The sequence below is a fragment of the Gekko japonicus genome, unplaced genomic scaffold (assembly GCF_001447785.1).
Source record: "Gekko japonicus isolate JY-2015 unplaced genomic scaffold, Gekko_japonicus_V1.1 scaffold5378, whole genome shotgun sequence".
Taxonomy (NCBI): domain Eukaryota; kingdom Metazoa; phylum Chordata; class Lepidosauria; order Squamata; family Gekkonidae; genus Gekko; species Gekko japonicus.
This window is the reverse complement of record NW_015160384.1, coordinates 35,947-54,334: the sequence shown is the minus strand read 5'-3', so window position 1 is coordinate 54,334 and position 18,388 is coordinate 35,947. Positions and strand designations below refer to the sequence as shown.

At 40.8% G+C, this 18,388-nt stretch overlaps 1 protein-coding gene across 1 annotated transcript in view; it reads right to left on the bottom strand.

Moving 5' to 3' along the window:
* Positions 1-6,923: 6,923 nt before the first annotated feature.
* The window catches only part of ANKRD50 (ankyrin repeat domain 50), a 40,392-nt gene continuing 28,927 nt past the window's right edge, over positions 6,924-18,388 (bottom strand). Inside the window, exons 3-4 of the mRNA XM_015417781.1 lie at positions 12,203-15,753; positions 6,924-10,303 (exon numbers count right to left, since the gene is read on the bottom strand). Coding sequence (XP_015273267.1) covers positions 12,206-15,753 — 3,548 coding nt within the window. The 3' untranslated portion in view covers positions 6,924-10,303; positions 12,203-12,205. The remainder of the gene's footprint in view (positions 10,304-12,202; positions 15,754-18,388) is intronic.

Genomic DNA, 18,388 nt, shown 5'->3' with positions numbered 1-18,388 from the left:
GTTGGGGGGGGGGGGGGGGGAGAAGGCATTAAAATAGGGGGAGGGGTTCCATGCAAATCTAATGAACACTTAATTTAGAGAGCTGCTTCCTAACTGCAAATTCAAAAGATGAAGTTAATTAAGTAGCCCTTACATTTTCTCCAGTTATATCTCCCTGCAGCAGAACTTTTTGACTTCTTTTAAACATAATAGCTATAGGAAAAAAATCTTTATTTGCTATTTCCCCCCATATGAATATGAAATAAGGCAGAAAAAAAATACTAAACATGGATGTATTCCCAACGAGAATACTATGTGCTGTTTACTGTGTCAGAAAGGCTCAATGTTTCTTCATCCTTTGTGATAATACATTCCACCCATGCATGGTCCGACCATAGCTTATACCCTATTTGTGATGATCTTGTTCTTTGTTGTATACCCTGGGATACCAGAAGATAATCTATGCGTGTATGAATTTGATGTCTGAATGAGTAGAATGTGTAGTCTTTCTCATTTGGGTTGATTCTTCTCCATATGTCTATCAGTTCGTAATCTGTGAATAACTTGGCTACGGCTGAGAATGTTTTGTATTTTTTAGGTTTCTTTTTAAGGAAGGTCCTATCCAATATACACTACAGAAATAGAAACTCAAATTCGACTGTACTTTCGAGAGAATACAGATATTGAGACTGCACCCACAATAATCTGGGATGCTCTCAAACCAACTTTGAGGGGACAATTCATATCCAAAACATCTTACATAAACAAGCAAAGAAACACAGAAAGGCAAAATCTTCTAAACACCATCTGAGATCTAGAAAACAAACACAAACAAAACTCTAGTAAGAAAATTTACAAAAAATTGCTTGCAGCAAGGCGCAAATTGGAGCTTTTTGAGACTGCACGCATACAAAAAAACTTGTTATTTCTAAGACAAAATTCCTGGCATAACTCCGCAAAATCATTAAAAATCCTAGCTAAGAAAGTTAACTTGAAGCATATGGAAAGAACAATATATAGCATCAAGACAAAAAAGGTAAAACACACACCATAAAGAAATCTATAATACAAACATTTTGGGAATATTATAACAATCTTTATGTGGGTACACCGGGGATGGGACCAGGACCATCCAAGGGAAAACCATAGAGTTTCCCCTCGGATGACTGTGGCCCCGCCCCCAGCATACCCGCGTCACTTCCGGGTGATGTGCACGTGGAGGTGGAGTTCCCCCCAGGGCCTGATCCGCCGCCGGCGGGGAACGGGCCTCTGGGGCAGGGGTTTCCCCACCCCCCGGGGGGACTTGGCAAGCCTAAGCCAAAACCACATTAGCAGCCACATGGAAATCCACAAGTAGGCTAAATGTAAACCTCTCGTTCAAAAAACTATGGAACCTTTATATAATGGAGAAAATCTCAGATACTCTGAAACAAAATTTATCTAGAGGTGGTCAGAATGACATTGTATGTATATGGTACGCCATACTAGTACATCTATCTACCAAAGAAACAGTTCCTGATGTAATAAACACTCTGCATCTATGGTAATTTTCAAACTGTATAATACCAACAAATCGTACGAAATGTATGAAGCCATGGAGAGCTGACTATGCTCATGCTTACCTTGTAAATCTTTGCTGTTTATAAAAATGAATGAAAATTATCTGTTAAAAAAGAAAGGCTCAATGTGTGTGTCAGCTCTACTGTGTGTTAGCGGCCAACCCCCCCCCCCCAAATGAAACAAACAAAATGTTCCCTATGGGCAATCATGCATGTTGCATCTGTCAGAGCATACAACACAGGATGACTACCTCATGTGGTCATTTCCCCCTCCTGCACAGACCACTGCCTCTGGCAAGCACACACACTCACCCATCAACCACTGCAGAAATGCTGTCTTGCCATCAGTAGAAACAGTTCCCTTCCCTCCAAAAGCAACATTCTATTGTTACTCCATCAGTTGGATAGAATTCTGCAGGCTACTTCAACGGCAAACAATTTTTCCAGTTATTTGAACTGTAAGCACGTTGGGAGCCAGACTGATTAACCTACATATAATAAGTTAGACCCACCCAGCTTTTTCACTCAGTCTCACACTGCTGCCATTTATACAGCCCCCATCCCATGTCACTTTTGTTCATGCATTTTCAATGATTTCTTGGGACTTTACTTGGATATATGTAACACGTTTTTAATCTTTGTTAATGTGTTCACTGTAATGCTAATTGTAATTGTGCTTCTCATGATCCCCAGCATAAGCTTTTTGAAGGCCAAAAGGGACCCCCCCCCTCCCATTTTCACTGGTGGTAAAGCTGGTTGGCTAGAATCCAACAAACATGAATTTGTGTTACTGCCAGCTTCTTTTCGTTTTTAAAGCAACTGCCTTTGATGAGATAGAATATCTAATTAACATAAAGCCAACTGTGCTAAAGAGTTTAGCAAGTGAGAAAAGAAAAGTGCAGCTTGAAGCAGAGTCACATTCCGATTGCCAGATGAACAGAAAAACAGTAAAGGTGCAGTGGCATGTAGTCACTAAAGTTTAGAGATGTATAGTCTGCAGTTTACTAACCACAACCCAGCATGAACCTTACCTATTCATAACAAACAGTTGCAGGTTCCCTTTTCCAGTAGTGCTCTTTTGATGTTATTGGGCTTTTACTTGTTTGTAAGTATTGCACTTTTAAAACAGTGTGATTCTGCTAAGTCCTTTGTTTCCCTGTGAGACCACCAGGAAGTGAAACATCACAGTAGATGTTTTCTCTATAATATAAAAACCAGTGATCCCTAACCAGCAATACACCATGATATAAATATACATAAATAGCAACTGGTGTTCTTTTTCCTAACAAAAAAAATTACAGTGCCATTCAGATCTAGTGACAAAGTTTGATTACATGTACATATACAAAATCATATTCACGATGTTATGATGCCCTTCCTCCAAAAAGCTCAGAGGACTGGACATAGTTTTCCCATTCCCATCCTTACAACAACTCTAGGAGAGAGTTTAGGAGTTTTTCAGAATATGCCAATATATAAACAAGTCTTTCATTTATCTTCCTTTGTGCAGTATCTGACTCATTCTATAAACGAAGCATATATCTGTTTTTCTACTTTTCCCAAATCCAAGTTTATAGAGTTCCAAATGGGATGATAAAATATGTCTTCTTGAAAGATGAAAATTTCCTATTTGGTAATGCAATCTAGTAACCATAATATTTATTCCATATGGATTCAAAATCCTACAGGTCAACTTAATACTAAGCCATTTTTCTACCACTTCTACTTTTAGCTATCAAGTTATGTATCTGTCACACAAAGCAATTTCCATTTTTAATGAGCACCATTTCTAGGACAGCAGATAATGAAATACCTTTACTATGGAAAGGGATGAACTTCAAGGCATCTCTGTGTTCTTTTTTATTTTTTAGGACACCATAACTACAGACAACTGTACATCCTGTACATCACACCAAGGATATTTTAAGGACACACAAGGTTTTCCAATACATACTCTTTCGTTTTTTGTCTTGTCCCTGGAAAACTGATTGTACATGCTTATGACTAATTTACAAGTCACCTCAATCAACGACATCAAAAATTAGATGCAGAGGACTCACCTCCCCAGAAGCAAAATTACCCCATCAAAACAAGCTATTATTAGCACACTTCTACGGTCTACCTCACAGCTATTAATTATATTATGTAATACATACCACACAACTGAAGTTTAACCAAACATCACCTAAGACAACTTCCTGTCCTTAAGTTGAATTCTTCATGTTATCAAATAACATATTAACCACAACTTGCAGAAGAGTGCAAAAGTTTTACCAGCTTGACAGCCTATGAAGTTTTATTTGTTACAGTGCAATGGAAATGGTAGACGAGAAAGCAAACTACTCATCTGGAGAGAACGATCACACAACTTAAGCAACATACTAACTTCAAAACTTGAAGATATTTTTAGAGGGCAGCCATATTGGTCGGCACTAGAACAGCTAGATTGGAGTCCAGTAGCACCTTAGAGACCAACAAGATTTGGGGGGTATCAGCTGTTAAGAGTCAGAGCTCCCTTAGAAAGATACCGATGTGATGTAGGTAGCTTTATACCTTGAAGATCTTGTTCTCGAAGGTGCTACTGGACTCAAATTCAGCAGTTCAAAAGCTGATTAATCCACATTACACATAGCTGGCTGGCTATGCTTTCTGTTAACTCTAAATAAACAGAATATATTCAGAATAAAAATGGCATATATAACAGCTGATATGCAAGAATATATATATATGAACATTTCCAGACCAAAAAGACTCCAAAGCTGCCATCCTTAAAAATCCCTCTTGAAATCAATGGCATCATGTTCCAATGCTCTCAAAGGTCCGATGCATCCAAATTTTTTCAGTCAGAAGCACAAAAAGGAATGACAGATTAATACCTTGAGTACTATGGCAGTTTGCCTGCAAAGCTCTGTCAACACATACTGGAAATGTTATGAACCTGTGAAAATACATCAGCTCAGTTTACAAACCCTTCAACACTTGCTGTTCTTGAATGTCATTTGTCTTTGCCTAGACGGGGTGTATACAAATGTCATCCTTGTGTTCTGTAAAAGCAAAACAAAAACAAAACTCCCTTCTTAGTTGAAAAACAGATTTTGTTGCATCTCTCGCTTATTCTTGTATTTTTCAGAACAGTTTTACTTGAGCCTTGCACCTCACCTAGTATGTACTTTTGCTTACCTACTCATTTTACAGTCTTAGATAATGGCCATTGTGTCACCAAGGCCCCCTTCCTAGATGTGTGCTGTCTGCCCTGACTTCATCTTGGCTAAATTCACTTTAGCAGCCATTCTAGGAGCTAGCAAAGCCTTGCTCTGCAGAAGGTGAGATCAAGGTTCTCCTCAGGCTATGCTAACAAGTGGCTTAAAAACTTGGGCAGGAGATTGATTCACTGATGGGACCTCATGCATGTCCACCAAATCACCACAGTGGCTGGCAAAGCCAGGCACCCACCTAGGTCCATCAGTGTAACTTCATCAGCAAGGTAGTTTCAGAGGGTGGCCATGTTGGTCTGCAGTAGAACCTCTACATTCGAGTCCAGTAGCACTTGAGAGACCAACAAGATTTTTCGAGTATAAGGTTTTGAGAGTCAAAACTCCCTTTGACTCTTGAAAAATTATATCCGGAATATCTTGTTGGTCCCTAAGGTGCTACTGGACTTGAATCTCGCTCATCAGCAAGGGCAAGTCTTCTTGAGTACAAAATATATTTACAAGCAGCCAGGTAGGCCTGATTACTTTTACTGATCTTGCCTGACTGTCTCCTGCCAACCTGCCTTAGGCATAAGTGAACCCTCCAGTTTGCCAGATTTTCTGTCCACCCTGCCTGGATGCAATCCCCTCTTACTACCTTTCTGGAACCCCCCCTCCCCCCTTAACTGAGTCAGAGCCAGGAAATCTACAGATTGTCCTTCTAGACTTACCTTGAACTACTGGACTTCATAATTATTTCTTTGATGTTCTCGTGTGCTGGCTCCTGTAACTATCACTGTTCTGCCAGCCAAATTTGTACAGTATCACCATCTCCATTTCCACAGAGGTTGCCCAGTCCGCTTTTCCTTCCTTGGGACTTTGGGATATTTCCTTGCCACAAAGGAGCCTTACCTTCTGTCATGACCTCAGTGGGTTGCCACCTTCTGCCGCCACCACCCTGGACTTAGGTCCCACCTACCTCACAGGGTGTCTGTTGTGGGGAGGGGAAGGGAAAGGAGTTTGTAAGCCACTCTGAGACTCTGAGTGAAGGGCAGGGTATAAATTCAATCTCTTCTTCTTCTACAGTGAGATATGATACATATACACATGCACCATGAAGCTTATAATGCTTGTAGATAGCAGGAGGATAAAGAAGAAATTTGACAGAAACCACTGCAAAGTGTTATCATTATTACATGTTAAATCGACTTGTAAGGCCTACACAGAATGTCTATGAACCTTATCAAAAGTTTAAACAATCATTGCCCCCAAAGTTTTTCAGTGTGTACCATTTCAGGCTCTGGGATTCCCTTCAGCACTGAAGGAAGAGATTCTGCATCCATGCCAAAATCACTGCTGTTGTTTAGAGGTCCTCTACTTGGAAAGCATCACATACTGCGCCCAGTGCAAACCATGATACAAACTATCCTAAAGTCCCTTTAAAAGAATATTTAAATAGAAAAATATCAGCCCTACTGGTGTCCCCAATCATCACCAGTTTCTCGACTCCTGTATAGGAATGTGAGTAACACATTAACAACAGTGGCCACAATCTAGCATAGAATTTGGCATAGCAAAGACTGCCAAATGTAGTTGGTTTGGAACAAGCCAAACTGTGAAGACTTGAGACCACTCTCTTATGTGTGGCTGTGGCCTAACGGTACAAGTCTCCTGTGCCAGCCAGTGTTCCAGTGCTTCTCTCGCACCATTAGAACTTTTGTCTTTAAACACTAGCACATGAATACTTTCTCCTACTAATTTTCTTGTAAGGTAGTTTCTGCCCTTTCACAAACTCAGTAGAATCTCACAAGGACATCTCAAGTTCTCCTTTCTCCTTTAATTTCACATTGCATCAACATGATGTTATGCACACACAGGTGTGCAAATGCATTGGAAATACATGAGGATTAGTACTGGGGGAAAACAGGGACAAGACAAATGGAAAAGAATGTGCCCAAGTAGGGCTGGTGTGGACATGTTCTAATTATCCAATCAATTTCAATCCAGTTCCTCAAATACATTTAGGAATACTACCTCCAAGAATGAGGGGAAGAGCAAAATGAAAACAGATGTCTGCTGAAAAGCAAATATATTTATTATGCACTTTCATATACATAGGGATTTTTGCTTAATATAATACAAGAAATAAAATAAAAATTTTACAATGTGAAAGTCAATGTACATTATAGGCTATTTACAACCCAGTCCAGGAAATTGGGGGGGAGGGAGTCTTATCTGTGCACCACCAAGTCGTTTGAAGAGTTCCAAATGGAGGGTGTCAAGCATCAACAGACATTTGCATAGCAGCGTAACTGACAAGAGAAAACTCTGTGGGTAAGTAAATCAAAGCCATTTTCCAATACTGACCTTGAACAAGGACTAAAGTGGATAACTATACCATAACATTGTTAGATTTGGATAGACAAAATTTGCCATTTACTTCCCTTTTAAGGCAGCTTTCTTGGCAAGCACATGGTACAGCTACAAGTGCTGCAAGTCACAAAATTAGGACCCCTTCCTTATTACCCTTGTGTGATGGCTTTGAAGAAGATCAAGAAAAGACGAGTGTAAAAGAGGACATGACATACAGAGAGTTACGGAATGGTGAAGTCAGATGGTCTCAAATTCAGTTCAATCACAGCTGATCAGCACCATCAAGTCACGGTTTAGTAGAACTGAACTGCAACCAACAAGTCACAATTGGAAGGAAAAATCCAGAACTGTCATTATTTCAAGATGATTACTTTCTGAGAGTGGCAATGTATTAAAAAGCAAATACTATAGCAATGCGGGACAATCTCACACTCTTGTCAAGAGAATACTTTTAACAGAGAAAAAAGCATGCTATATTCCAAAGCATCTCTGAAGATGTGCAGAAACATTTAATTTTGATTCTGGAAGATATCAGCTGGACCTTTGTTTAGCTGATTTCTGGGCATGGTAATGGTTAACCCCCACCAGCTCATTTTAATTTCAGTATTATTCTGCAACATATAGCCTTCTTGTGAAAATGGCCAGAAGTTTTAACCTCTACTCACAAGGTACACAATGTAATAAAGCAATACAATTAAATAAATACAATCTCAGCAACAGCTGAAATCCAGAGAGGAAAACAACCTTGTGGGGTGTCTTTCTACAAATAATAGCGTACACCTACTAAGAAAGAAGAGCTGTATTCTTATGTGGTGTTGCAAATGCCCAGCACCTCAGGTTCAGGGCAAGCTGGCAGTAACATTTTGGCATCCTTACTAAAGCCATTAACACCATTCTTGAAGCTATCTGCAAGAGTACCCAAGTATTTAATTTACAAATCTCCTGAAAGATACAAGCAATTCATCTTAGAATTACCAGGAAATAGCAATATGTCTGTTGCTGTGACAGGCAAGGGGGATCCGGACTATTGCAGGAACCTATATGTGCATGTGTGGATATTGAAAGGCATTAAAATGTTTCTTTGTGCACAGTCTCAGTGAAGGCATGCCATCCAGTGTGAGGGTGAAAAGCAGTTTTTGATCAATCAGCAGCATCCCCAAGCAAACTCCCCCCTCCACTCCTGGAAAAAAGGGCAACTGTTCACTTATACAGGAGAAATGAAAGAGTATGCCCGGGGACACATTGGGAGACAAAACTGTGTCCTTTCCCAGGTGACTCCTGCCATATATGTATATGGACACTTTTTGTATATACATCTATTCATCTCCAGCCACAAAAAAATGTTTTATTTACATTTGAGACAAAAGCAACTAAGGCTTAATGGGTATGTAAAATCCAGTTTTACAATATTTTGAAAGAGCACATGAAGTTGATTTATGTGGTATCAGACTATAGGTCCTTTCAGACCAGCACTCAGACAGGCAGCAGTGCACAAGGTTTTCAGGAAAATGACTTCCTCAGTTTTGTTGGGTCAGTGGCACTCACTCCACGCCACATGGAGGGCCACATCTGCAGTCACCATCAGTCCAAAGAGCCACATTTACCTCCACCCCTGGCATGAGACACGAATGTCATGGGGGCTCATTACTTGCACATTCCGTCAACAGTGGCTGTTTCAAGGTGGAAACCGCACACCAACCACAAGACCGTGCCCACGTTCATAAAACATGGGGCAGGTGCCACATTAGGGACCAATGCTTAGAGGAGTCACACGTGGCTCCTAAGCCGGAGTTAGGCAAATAATTGAAAGAGAGCAACCCTAGTCATGTCTACTCAGAAGCAAGCCCCATTATTTTCAATAAGGCTTACTGCCCAGAAATGTTCTTAGTGTTGCAGGTGATATGCTAGAGAATGAACATGGAACCCTCTGTGTGCAAATAATGTGGTTCTGGCACCGGGCTAGGTGTCCTTTCCTTAAAAAACCTGGGGCTAGGCAAGGTGCTGGCTGAAGAGTGCCTGGAACAGGTGCTTGAGCAACTGCCTCATAATACAGGCAGAGAAGGGCTGAATACAAATTAATCTCATTCAGTGGGTAAAGTGAAGAACTAAGCATTGCTGCCTTATGGATACACTTCTACAAGGAATGGTAGGAGTAGTGAATTGTACTACCGTCTTCCCTCCACTACTTACCAAACGTAAACACAAGTACTGCACTTCTGCACTTTAGCCAACACTGTCACAAGATTCGCTTGAGAGAAAATTTTGAATTACACAGGAAACTGATTATACATGATGGCATTGCAAATACAGGTACAGAGAGCAGCCCTGTTGCAATCAATTCACATGCTCAAAATCAGCATCAGGAGCTGGGTGTATGTGTGTGCTCATGTGGAGAATAATGTGTGAGCCAACTCCTCCACTGCTACATGATCTGACATTTGTATCTGGCTGCAGAAGTAGTTTTTGGCCTGCCAAAATTGCATTTATTGCTGCTTTGTCGGCATTGCTATTTGTGGCAATGCTTGAGAGCTTCTGTGTGGATTTTTGACCATGTAAGCCTGCCTCTAGTGTGCTGCAGCAAAAAAGCTAAGTCCTGTGGAACCTTAAAATATAACTACTTCAAACTCAGGCCACATCCCTGCTGATAACAGAAGGAACTGAGTGGAGCAATTGGCTTTGGTTCAATGGGTCTTTAATAATGCCTGTTATTAAAAGTGGTTAGTCTTTAAGATTACACAGGACATTCCTCATCTTTTGATGACTTTCCACTTTCTTTTATCACATGAATACAAAATAAACACAGAAAGCATTGCTTTTCAACATACAGTCCACTGTGGCATGTGTACACTGATCAAGCCTTCTTGAACAGGAAATTCAAAATTCCTAGCACTTAATTTTTTTCAGCTGTGTCAGAGAAGTACAGCATATACTGTTCTGCTATAAAGAAAGAAAAAAAGTGCTTATTCTGTGTATTAAGTACAAAATACACAAAATAAAGTTTCTGAAGCACAGGAGGTTACACAGAGAAGGCAGCCTTAAACTTTTAGGCACATTACAGTAATCAAAGTAACCCTACTGCAGTGATCACATTCGTAATTTTCAAGGTGGTTTGACAAGCAAGACATGCTTTAATCCCAGCCCAGTTGACAAATCATTGCAGGCAGAAGCTCTTCATTCTATTGATGGTGTTATGGAACTGCCCTAAAAAACAAAATCAATTAAATATTACATCCCAATATAATCACCACGTACATGATGAAGCAGCTGATATAATCACTAATAATAAAAGAATGATCAGTAAAACATTTATTTTGTAATTTTTTCCTCAGGGACTGAACATGAAAAACAATCAGCTGGAATAAGAGATAACATGGGGCTTTGTACAGGATGATGCTGAAGAAAACAGGATCCCTGTACTGAGTTCTCGCCTCCCTCTCCACCCATAACATGATGTTGTCCTGTGCATTCCCCACATGTCCATGTCCCATCAACACTTATCACTAGTGGAGAGATGGAAATACAGTTGATAAAGCAACAGATTTTAGTGGGCCTCAACATTATTGGTAAGGTAATGATGAAAAGAACTTGGCTCTTGTCAATAGTCACACATCTGATAACCTCTTGTAAGAATCACTTTCAGGCAGAGATATGGTTGCAATTTGGAAGAAAATTCTGTATTTCCAGTTTGTGGGGTACTGATTTTGGGGATTAATACACAGCTACCTTAACAAAACATAAAACATATTTTTTATTATGATAAATAAATGAGATAACAGTACCTTTGCTTAAACACAGGTTGCTCTTTAAAAATGTATGCATATATGCTCACAGCAGACTTAACCTACAAGCAATTATGGTACTCTCTCTCTCATGGAGGCTTTGATCTTTCTCTTTGATCAATAGATGCTGCTGTCTATATAGCTTTAAAACAGTGTCTTGACCTACATCTGCCTCATTTCATGTTCAGGTCAAAAGTCATGTTTTCACCACACTCAGAGAACTCATTCTGATCAATTTTCTTACAGCAAGTAGTGTGAATAGCAGCTACAGCTCATAAGCCCAGGCTTATACATGCATTAATAAGCATTTATTTGTAGGGAAGTAAAAGCTTTCCACTGTGCACTGTTTAGTCTTAACTACAATGGGCACTTTTTAAAGAAACTGTGTATGTATAGGACTGCTCTGTTCAAAACAATGCATTTGGCTAACCTCTAGATGCAGCTTGGAAACCTCCTGGAATTACATTTGATCACCAAATTATAGAGATCAGTTTCCCCGGAGGAAATGACTGCTTTGGACAATGGACTCTATAGCATTATACCCGACTGAGGTTCCTCCCCTCCCCTCCCCAAACCCCACCCTCCCTGAGCTCCACCCCCAAATATTCAAGAATTTCCCAATCTGGAGCTGGCAATCTTAGTTTAAAGAAGAACAAGCTGTCAACTACCAACTGACTCACGATGACCCCAACCATGGGGCATTCCAGGCAAGAGATGAACAGAGGTGGTTTGCCACTGCCAACTGCCAGTCTTCTTTGGTGGTCTCCTATCCAAGTACTGGCCATGGCCAACCCTGCTTAGCTCCCAAGTTCTGACAAGCCAGGGCTGAGCTGGGCTATTCAGACTGTATTTCAATAAACTGAAACACGGAGGGCAAACAAGTAGCTCGTGCTAATCATCTGAAATATGTTTAGAAACTTACAGACAGTAGTAAGTAGTTTGCATGATGTTATTACAATTATAAATTAAATTTATAAAAATCTGGTTTCAATGAACATCTATAATTTGCAAAGTGGTCAAAGGTGATGAGACAGGCAAGCATCACACTGCTGCTGGAGAATGGATGTGGTGGTTGAGACTGAGTATGCTCTAACTGGTTGCTGTTACACAGTGGCACTGGAGGAGGAGATACGGAATGGTTTATGTGACCGTGGAATGATGGGTCAACAAAGAGTTCAGCTGACCAGTCAGTATCAACCATGCCCAAACTCAATGCAGCTGTGCGATGTCTCCTAATAAGAGCATGGGGTCTCTTCTTCCTTTGTTTGTTGCTCAGCATTTGCACCCCCATTCCTGCCTGCCACACCTGAAAACAGCTCACCTTTTATAATGGCGTTTCCTTCTTATAGTTGAAGCTCGGGTCATTCCCCTCAATTTGGAGTTTTAAGGCTTGTTTGAGGCTTAGCTCTGTCTCTGCTGAAGGGTAGCCTTCCAAAACTTCCTGGTGCCCCCGATCCTGTACTGTTCGTGGGACTGAAACTCTGCCAAGAAACACCTGATTGCTCTGAAGATGGTAGTTTGGATTTGTCATTATTCCATTTCTCTTTTTCTGTTCCCCACTTTGTTGGTGGATCAGGAACTGCTGTTGTGATCGGCAGATTTCTGACTGAGCAGGAGGGACCAAAATTTTGCACTGAGTGTCTGTAGACATTGATTTAAGTGGCATACTGGTTCCACATTTGGCAACAGGTATCCGTTTATCAAACTGAGTCATTTCATATTCTAGGACTTTTGGTTGGGAAGCAGTGCTCTGTTTCACTTTTTTCCCTGTAGACCCAGATTTGCTGGAGTTTTCCGTTTTCCCTGTTTTGTTTGGTTTTGTTGACTTCAAGCTGGGTTTCACTTGGCTCCACTCAAATTCACTGTTTGGTGAACTATGATTCTGACTTAAGGAATGAGTAGTAGAAGAAGGTGAAACAATGGACTGCCTACTTCTACTGCGAGGCAATGAATGCTGCTGTATTTGTTCTGTAAAGGACATACTATGGAAACTATCAATAGGTACTGTCTGGGCAGTTGCTGTAGATGAGGTGGTGCGAAGAGAAGAGTTTTTTGAGCTTTTCAGGGAATTATTGGATAGAGAGGACTTCTGCCGATCAACTGTAGAATCAGGAGACTCAGAAGGAGAACTAAAAGCGTGACCTGGCCCATTTGAAAAGCCACGTAAAGCAGGCTGCATATCTCCTCCACCAGTGCTCCCTGAACTATTTGATTTAATTGTTAAGGATTGCATTTTTGAAGACACTGATTGCAAAGGTTTTTGCTCCATCGTATGGACTGGAGATGGAATGCAACCATTTAGAGTAGAAGCACCATATTTTTCCAATAATTTAATGATCTGCATGTGCCCATTTTTAGCAGCCACACGCATAGCTGTGCGCCCAAATTGATCTGCATGATTTGGATCAGCACCATGTTCCAGTAATAGTTGCACTACATCAATGTGCCCTTCTTGGGCTGCAATACAGAGAGCAGTAGCACCTTGATTACATGTATGATCAACCAGGGCTCCATGTTCAATCAAAAGCTGAACCACCTTGACATGGCCTTGCCATGCAGCAGACTGTAGAGCCGATCGCTTCTCATTGTCTGCTGCATTCACATCGGCATGGTACGTTATCAGCGTCTGTACCATCTCTACATGGCCCTGCCAGCAGGAAACATGAAGTGCCGTCCTTCCTTCAGCATCACTTGCTTCTACATTTGCACCATTTTCTAAAAAATATTCAGCCATCGTGAGCTGGTTTTCTAAAGCCAAAATGTAAAGCGTTGGCCGGCCATCAGCATCTTTGTAGTTCACATCAGCTCCATGACTGAAGAGCAGCTCAACGATATCTCTATGGCCTTCTAAAGCAGCAACACGGAGAGCATTTCTCCCATCATAGCCTCTGTGATCAATGTTAGATTTATTTTCCAGTAAGGTCTGCACACAATCATAGTGACCTTCCTGGGCTGCCAATATGAAAGCTATCCGCCCATCATTATCAATTTCATTTGTTCGGGCACCTTGTTCTATAAGCGCTTCACATATTAATCTGTGTCCTTCAAAAGCTGCCATGTGCAAAGGTGTCCATCCCGCATCATCTCTATGATTTTCATCTAATCCTCTATCCAGCAGAGTCCGTACTACTTCAACATTACCTTGTGCAGAGGCTATGCTAAGAACTGTCCGTCCTTCACTATCAATGCTATCCACAGCAGCCCCCCAAAACAACAGAGTATTTACAACTGAAGCATGGCCCATTGAAGCTGCAGCAAGAAGGGGCGTGCGACCATTGTTATCAGTGTGATCCACATCTGCTCCACCTTCCAGAAGCAAGTCAACAACATCTACATGCCCTTCGTAGGCTGCCACCAGCAGTGGAGTCATGCCATCTTTGTCACAATGATCCACCTCAGCACCCCGGTCAATTAAAAGGCTCACAACTGAAGCATGCCCCTTACTAGCAGGTACACAAAGAGCAGCAACAGACAGAGCTGTCCTTCCATCTACATCCTCATGGTTTACTTCTGCACCATGGTCCAGCAGATGCTCCACAATCTCTTTATGACCCATGTATGCTGCAGCAATTAAAGCAGTTCTACCTTCATTGTCTGCTTTGTTGACTTCAGCTCCATGTTGCAACAGATTCAGCACAATATCTTCATGCCCTCCCCAGGCTGCTGCTCTCAAAGCTGTACGACTGTCTGCATCGGCACAGTCTACTTTCACTCCAGCGTACAGAAGTGCAGAAACCACCTCAGTGTGCCCACCCCAAGCTGCAGATCTCAGTGCTGTCCAGCCATCATGATCAGTGTGATTTATATTAGCACCACATCCTATCAAACAATTGACAACCTTGGTATGCCCCTGCCGAGCAGCTAAAGTAAGCGCTGTCTGGCCATGTGTATCTTCAACCTCTAAATCCGCTCCTCTGGAAACAAGCAAATTGACGACATCGAGATTGCCACTATATGCAGCGTTGGCCAACAGCGTTCTCCCATTTGAATCACACTGGTTTACTGAAGCTCCATTATCTAACAAAGTTCGAATGGAGTCTTCTCTTTCCAAAGCTTGCCGTACAATACAAGATGTCCGATCATCTCCACTGTTGACATGAGCACCAGCTTTTACGAGCAACTGTAAGACTTCCTGTTCTTTAGGGATTAATGTTGACAAAGAATCTTTGACAGGCGTACCATTCCAGATCATCCACAAAGCTAACTCTGAAGTTTCCAATTGCAAGTTTGAATTAATTAGATGCAAAGCAAATTCTTGAGCCTCTAGTGGAGATAAATCCTTAGCCCTACAGGTGTAACTCATTGCTAGCATTCTGTGTCCTTCTGCTGCATTACACAAATACTTCTGAGTACAGTGCTTTACATCCAGCAACCATTCTGCAAAACTGTAGTGGAAAAGTATCTTTGTGTTTCCGAGCCCATCAACAAGAACTTTTGACAAAACATCTAGTTTGCGTTGGAAGTCTTCCATAGACAATGCCATGTTTTTGGTCCATACTGCATAAAACAATTCAGTTGTACTCAGTGGCCTACAAGCAGCAAGAATTACATTCAAAATAGGTTGGACCTTTGCAAACTGTTTTCTTACAAAAAGCCTCTGACAAAGCCAAAGATAGAGGCCATTAAGTGTTCCAGGAATATCACGGATTTCTCTTAACATGATGAAGTTTTCCACTACTCCATCTAGGACACGTTCTAGGTACAGAAAACATCCACTGCTTTTAATGTGAAGCTGATTCAGCATTTCTGCAGTTTCTTTTGTGAGATGTTGTCTTAGAGCTTCTTCTTGATCCAAGCGATGAAGAATATACTGTTGAACATCTTTCACGATATATGCCTTTCGGAGATCATCAAGGCTTATTTTTCGAAAGCCTATAAAAAAGGCAAGAGGGGGAAAAGTTAAGTATAGGCTTTAGTTGTTAGGTTACAAAAGGTCACCTGTATGTAAAATGTACACAATGTGATCTGTACACAGAATACAAGATAGTAAATGTTTTACAATATTAACAAAGGCATAGCAAAGTCACAGCTTTCCAAAGTCGTGGTTCTCTCTGTCTTCCTCTCCAAAACATCATTCGTCTCTGCTGTACATTTCAATGGAGAAAACAAAATGGGGGGTGGAGGGTGGTAGCCACACTTTCTTCAACTTTATTTTCCTTCAAATGACATCTTGTTCTTCCATAAAGTCAGGATAAGTCTGAAGGAATAGGCCTGAACGAATGAGAAAGTCTGCATGTGTAAAGACCGCTCAATAGTTCTAGGTGCTGAGGTTCTTGGTGTGGTCTCCCAACATGAAGAACTATAGAATTTACTGAGCAAGAAAAAAATCTTCAGATCTTTTCCTTTGAATGGTAAATCCTGAAATTTACACATAAGCATTATTTCAGGCAGTCTGTTTCCCTTTCCCACTCTCAACTATGATCCTTATATGGTATAATATCTATGCAAGGCTAATACTATGCCAAAAATTGCACACAAGAATGAGCCCTACAGTTTGGTCTGAAACTTCTGGCTATAACTTGGCTTAATTTGTTTAATTTTCAAATTAAAGAAGAAGCAGAAGGTTAAAAACCAACCTCTCTTTCTCTTTAATTATCATGATTAAAAATTAGTTTCCCCTTCAACACAAGAAATCAGTTTGTAAACACTAATGAAGCAAACACCTCAAAGGAAGTCAAGGGTCTCTGCTCTTTCAGTCTGATAACAAGTGATGAAATAATGAGGCTGTAGTTGGTTTTATGGGAATGAACCTTGAAAATCCTGAGGCCCATGTTCTCCCTTTCTCTTTCCCACAGTTCAGATAACAAAGATTTCCAAGATCCCAGTAAACTGGTTTGTTCTCTTGCATACAAATGAGGAACCCAAACCATTTTGGGAATCCTGATTTATGAGCAAATCTCCAGTTCATCCTTCCATCTGATTCAGATGTCATGAGAGGCTATGAGAGACAAAATTTACGTGGTTGCAGGGGAACCGAGAATAGATCCCCTGATAATAAAAAAGGTAAAGGTTCCCTTGCTCAAAAGCCAGTCGAATCCGACTCTAGGGTTGTGGTGCTCATCTCTGTTTCAAAGCCGAAGAGCCAGTGCTGTTTAAACTGCAGCCCTATGGGAGAGATTTTTCATTTCCCCCCTCCTCATCTGACTTGCCCTCCCCTCCAGGGTTGCTGTTTGTCCAGAAAGGAAAAACATGCAAGTGTTTTGATCCCACACCTCCTTCCAAGGTGAAAGGGCCATTGGAACCTGTGAAGTCTTCAGTATCCACACTACATATGAGGGGAGGAATATGCAAAAAATTGAGAACTTCCAAATTCCATTGCCATATTAACAACCATGGTTTGTCATTACATGTGAACACAGCCTGAGTACTGAAGGACATATCTTTTATGAAGCTATGTTCTGTTGGTAAAAAATAATGCCTTTGCATTCCCAGTACTTTTATTTGCTTAGAAACAAGAAGCTAAATAAAAAGTACCATGAACAATTGTAATTTAAAATTTTATGGGGTACAAATCTAGCCTAAATGAAACTCAATGGAACTAAAAGAGGCCTTACTCACCCTGCAAATATTTCAGTCACTTGGAGAAATGCTGTTTGATCAAAAGAATTGAACACATCAAATGTGTATCAATGATAGTTTAAACAGCAAGGAATCAGGTAGTTTCCCCCCCCCCCTTTTCCAAGACAATTACTAGAATATTTACTCTCTCCCTTTTCACTAAGGCTTATAGTTCCAAGTTTAAACCATACAGAATACAGCAAAAACCCCACCTTTGGCTGGAAAAGTTTATAAGTTTACATTAAAAAGTGATTGCTTCATTGTATCTCTTTAAAAGGTGACTGAAATAGTATTTTGTGATCTGTGCAGTATGAATGAAGGAAATGGGGAAAGTAACTCTGTTCCTTTAACTAAGGGAGGGAAGAAACACATTGAAGATGTCATCAGGTCTATCTGGACCAAGTAAGGTAGCAAGAATACAGTGTGATTTTAAGATATGAGCTCCCTGTTGCTGAGCTGGGTTGTTTGACCTTGGAAATAGTGTCAGGTTTTGGCATTCCTCCCAGAAGCACTTCTTTCAGACCCAGAAAACATTATACAGGCTGCACGTACCTTTTTTGGAAGCAGACTGAGTGAAAGAAACCACAAAATTTCCAAGAGATGAATTTAAAACTGCTTTATCTAGCAATTGCATCATTTCTGTATTCAACTAACTTCAGCTGTCCTGTTTGCACAGTACCAGAGCTATTTGCACAGTTACTGAGAGTCAGCTAATCTGTTAACAATTTGGGATTTCAAGTCATAAATGGTCATTAAGGCCCAAATTGTGTTGGTGTAAAAATGGTCACATGGAGTCTTTAGGCGATATACCCAGAGAGCCAATTGTTTAAAATGCAGTTTTCCTACTGAGCAATAACATTGTGTTGAGACATGTTTATTATGTTTACACTACACTAGATCAAAGTGCTCTGCTTTCCAATAAAGCCTCTTCAGAGGAATCATGGGCTGG